Genomic DNA, 4,628 nt, shown 5'->3' with positions numbered 1-4,628 from the left:
ACAGGGCCCCCAATGGAGGAGCTAGAGAAAGTACCCAAGGAGCTAAAGGGATCTGCAACCCTATAGGTGGAACAACATTATAAACTAACCAGTACCCCCTGGAGCTCATGTCTCTAGCTGCATATGTATCAGAAGATGGGTTAGTCAGCCATCATTTGAAAGAGGCCCATATTTCTTGCAAACTTTACATGCCTCAGTACAGGGGAAAGCCAGGGCCAAGAAATGGGAGAGAGTGGGTAGGGGAGTGGGGTGGGAGCGTATGGGGGACTTTTGGGATAGCACTGGAAATGTAAATGAAGAAAATACCTAATTTAAAAAAGAGGCAGATCAAAGGTTTACTTATAATGTTTTAGAAGAAGCTTTTTAACCATTTTGAATTTGTTTCCTCCTCTGAACTTTGCAGGGAGTCTTTAGGGAGGATTTGTGAAATGACACACAAAATCAAGAAGTACAAAGCTTAGTACATGGTCCAGCTCCCCAGGTTCCACTGCAGAGTAAAATGGGGTTAGTAAACATGTGTTCTTGTTTTCTTAGGCCAGCTGTATATGCTATTATTGTGTTCTGCTGCAACCCAAATCTGCTTCATCCATTACCAGAAGATATGATGATTGCCCTTTAGGGGGAGGACCTGGCTGTAGAGATGACATTTAATAATCATTGTCTTTGGTGCACTTATGTGAATTTTACTCTACACAACCCCAGAGAGCAATTAACTACAAAGCCTTCGACTGAATTCCTTTCTCTTTCATAAAAACTCTCTGGGGGAAACATAATGAAACTTCTCCAAGGAGAAAAGAAACAAACCCTTCCCATGTTCACCCCAAATACCAGTTTTCAAATACTTCCAAAACTGACCATAAATGTATATATCGGCTTAATCCGGTGGAACCGCTTAACAATCTCATGCTCTTCCCATCCTTCCCGTATCTTTTCCTCCATTTCTCTATCTGCACTCGTTCTGTGCACCAAGCAGATATTTCAGTCCTTGAATGCCAGCCTCAATTCCTTGTCTAAACTCATCAGCATGTTGGAGACTGGATGCAGCCACTGGAGTCTGGTTAAACTCATTCAAAAGAAGAATAACTCAAGACTGAGATCAGCAAAAGACAGAACAGGAGAGAGAGGGTGAGTGCAGTTGCTCATGGATCACTCTGTCTTCATAACTACATTAATCTTACTTACAGAGAACCCTAGAGACCTACAAGCCCAGATAGCACCCTCGGTTTGACTTACAGCTTTGTTCTTTGCATCATTCATTTTTATCTACCCTTCCTCAGATTCAACCAAATATGGTTTTGAAGTTTGGTTTGGTTTGGTTTGTTCTTATTTTTAAGGAACTTGCTTTATTTCTTGGAGCAGTATTATGTTGGCAGCAGCTATGAACTGATAATACAGAGGTTTCCACATGACCTCTGCTTCTTCTCCTAGGACCAAAATCATCCACCCAATGTTATAATTGATGAGCTTCCATTGTCATGGCAATGGTATCCAACATGCAATTTACTAATGCACCGAGTTCATGTTTGGCAGTGGACATGGTACAGGTTTGGGAAAACATCATACCAGGTATTCACCTCTACAGATAACTTCCTGACACAGCAGATTCTCCAAACACTGTAGACCCTCTAATCCCACACATAAACTCACTCCTGTACTTCTCTCTTTTCTTTTTTTTCCAATGGTTAAACTTTACTATTTCAAGCTGCATTGTTGGGTTAAAGTCTTGGCTTCTTTTGAACAATCCCTTTATATTCAACAGGACTCTTTGAGCTTTATTGATCACTTGCACACTGGATGAAAGCAAAAGTTGGAACAGCAAGGCTTTGAGGACTCCAGGTACCTGCATGGGAGAGGCATGAGTCACAGGAGTGAATGAAGGACAGAACTCAGATCTGGAAAAATCAGAGTGCTGCCAACTTTGCAGTGTGTCTGAGGTCAGTTTCAGTCTTTGTGCTTCCCTCCAAAATAACTTTGCATGCTAAGTCCAAACCAGGTTATTTTGGTTACAAATCATAAACCTTTCTTAGATGTTTACTAGACTTAAGTTAGAAAAGGACTCTACTGGGTGTGTTCTATGCACAGTGTTCTGTGTTAGGTGCTTGGCTTTACTGTGCTCTAAAAGGTTAATTCTGTTTACAAAGTTGAGGTTCTGGCAGAAGTGAACCTCGTGAGGTCTCTGAGCTTCTCCGAGTCTCCTTCTCCAACTGCGTGAGATTAGTATGGTGTTTACTGCACCTGAACTGCATAACTTTGGTCTCGATATTTTGTTGTTGTTGCCATGACAAACTATCTGAGACTGAATAACATCCAGAAAAGATATTTATTTATCTTATAGCTCTAGAGGTTGCAAGTCCATGGGTAGTCAGCCACATCTGGTGAAGGCTTTATGCTACATCACATCACAGAGGAGAAAGTGTAAAGGTAGACAGATGGTATGTGAAGAGAAAAACAAAGAAACCAACTTCTTATAAGCCTGCTTTTACATAAACTAATCCATTCCTGTCAGGACTAATTCAGTCCCAGAAGAAAGACACCAATGCTTTATCAAAGTTCCATTTCCCAATATTTGATGCCTTAGCAACCAAACTTCAGCATAAATTTGGGTATGGAAAAATGATATGAAAACTATAACATTCTGTGTCACCTTCCACAGAGCCCTAGGACAAGGACACAGTGACTCATCTGGAACGCACATCTTAATAACTGACTGACCACTTATTATGTGTTGGAATTTTATACATGGCACCTTAATTTTTTAAAGCAAATTCAAAAACACCTACTGCAACATAATTTAAAAATAGAGAACTTGAAACAAGAGATATTAGATAGCTTAGCAGAGTGATACGTGAGTAAATGGTGCAGACATGAATTGATTCCTGGGAGTCTCAGGCCATATGTAACATTTATCTCAGCTATAGTTTAGTGCCCAAACATTAGGACGATGATGCAATTGAAGGGAAGGTGTGTCTTTACATATATTTGTGTATGTGCATATTCGTGTGTGTGCAGGTGCACATGCATGTGGAGAAATGTCTTCATTGTCATTTATCAGACACCATCTAGCTTGATTTCTGAGATAGGTAATTAATGGCTTGGAATTTTCCAAGTAGCTTAGGATGGCTATCCAATCCCCTGAACTGACTTTTAACATTAGTTCTCCATATCTAACTCATACCCTCATGCTTACAAGCACTTGACTGAGTCCCAGGCCCCTTTTGTTTTTAGCCCTCTGTGATGTGCAGCTGTTCATGCATGTGTAACTACTTGTCCATAGCATCCATAATGTGGATGATTATTATTAACCCAGGTTTTCTCCTTGTCCTTGTGGTCTGTGTGAAACATGGCTCTAACCAACATGTGGAACAGCTCATCAGTAACCATGTTCATCTTCTTGGGATTCTCAGACCACCCAGAACTCCAAATCTTCCTCTTTCTGACTTTCTTGAGCATCTATCTCGTGACCTTGACCTGGAACCTGGCCCTCATCTTTCTGATCAGAGGTGACATCCATTTACACACACCCATGTACTTCTTCCTCAGCAATTTGTCCTTCATTGACATTTGCTACTCATCCTCTGTAGCTCCCAAGATGCTCTCTGATTTCTTTCGAGAGCAAAAGACTATCTCATTCCTGGGATGTGCCGCTCAGTTCTTCTTCTTTGTCGGTTTGGGCCTAACTGAGTGCTTCCTGCTGACAGCAATGGCATATGATAGATATGCAGCCATCTCTAACCCCCTGCTCTACACCACCATCATGCCCCAGGGTCTCTGCATGCGCATGGTGGCTGGGGCATATCTTGGTGGCTTCCTGAGTTCTTTTATTCAGGCTAGTTCCATATTTCAGCTCCACTTTTGCGGGTCAAATGTCATCAACCACTTCTTCTGTGACCTCCCACCAATCCTGGCACTTTCTTGCTCTAACACGTTCCTCAGCCAAGTGGTGAATTTCCTCATAGTGATCACAGTAGGTGGGACGTCATTTCTCATCCTGCTGATCTCCTACAGTTACATAGTGTCTGCTGTCTTGAAGATCCACTCTGTGAGAGGCCGGTGGAAAGCCTTCAACACATGTGCCTCGCACCTCATGGCAGTGACCATGCTGTTTGGGACAGCACTTTTCATGTACCTGCGGCCCAGCTCCAGCTACTCATTTAGCAGAGACAAGGTAGTGTCTGTCTTCTATTCGCTGGTGATCCCAATGCTGAACCCTCTCATTTACAGTTTGAGGAACAAAGAAATCAAAGATGCCCTGTGGAAAGTGATGGAGAGAAAGAAAGTGTTTCCTAACTTGTGAGTGAAAGCATACTCCTCTACTCTACTGGAGGCACACACGACCCTCAACATCACGTCTGCTTCTGCCTTGGGCAAAGAAGGCATTATGACAGAAGCCTGATATAGCTGTCTCCTGAGAGGCTCTGCCAGAGCCTGAAAAATACAGAGATGGATGCTTGCAGCCAACCATTGGACTGAACACGGGGTCCCCAGTGGAGGAGTTGGAGAAGGGACTGAAGGAGCTGAGGAGGTTTGCATCCCCATGGAGGGAGCAACAGTGTCAACCAGAAAGACCTCCTGAAGCTCCCAGGGATTGGACACCAACCAAAGAATACACATGCAGGGACCCATGGCTC

At 42.8% G+C, this 4,628-nt stretch overlaps 1 protein-coding gene across 1 annotated transcript; it reads left to right on the top strand.

Annotated features, from left to right (window-relative positions):
- Window positions 1-3,320: 3,320 nt before the first annotated feature.
- On the top strand, window positions 3,321-4,356 carry LOC110285941 (olfactory receptor 5A1). Its single transcript, XM_021152415.1, has one exon. The coding sequence runs from the start codon at window positions 3,341-3,343 to the stop codon at window positions 4,292-4,294; it is 954 nt and encodes a 317-aa protein (XP_021008074.1). The 5' UTR covers window positions 3,321-3,340; the 3' UTR covers window positions 4,295-4,356.
- Window positions 4,357-4,628: the final 272 nt, after the last annotated feature.

The sequence above is a fragment of the Mus caroli genome, chromosome 19 (genome assembly GCF_900094665.2).
Source record: "Mus caroli chromosome 19, CAROLI_EIJ_v1.1, whole genome shotgun sequence".
Taxonomy (NCBI): Eukaryota; Metazoa; Chordata; class Mammalia; order Rodentia; family Muridae; genus Mus; species Mus caroli.
Note: the sequence above shows the minus strand (reverse complement) of the source record. Positions and strands in the feature narration are given on the sequence as shown.

Coding starts and splice junctions, on each gene's coding strand:
- LOC110285941 (XM_021152415.1), top strand. CDS start 3,341: ATGGCTCTAACCAACATGTGGAACAGCTCATCAGTAACCATGTTCATC.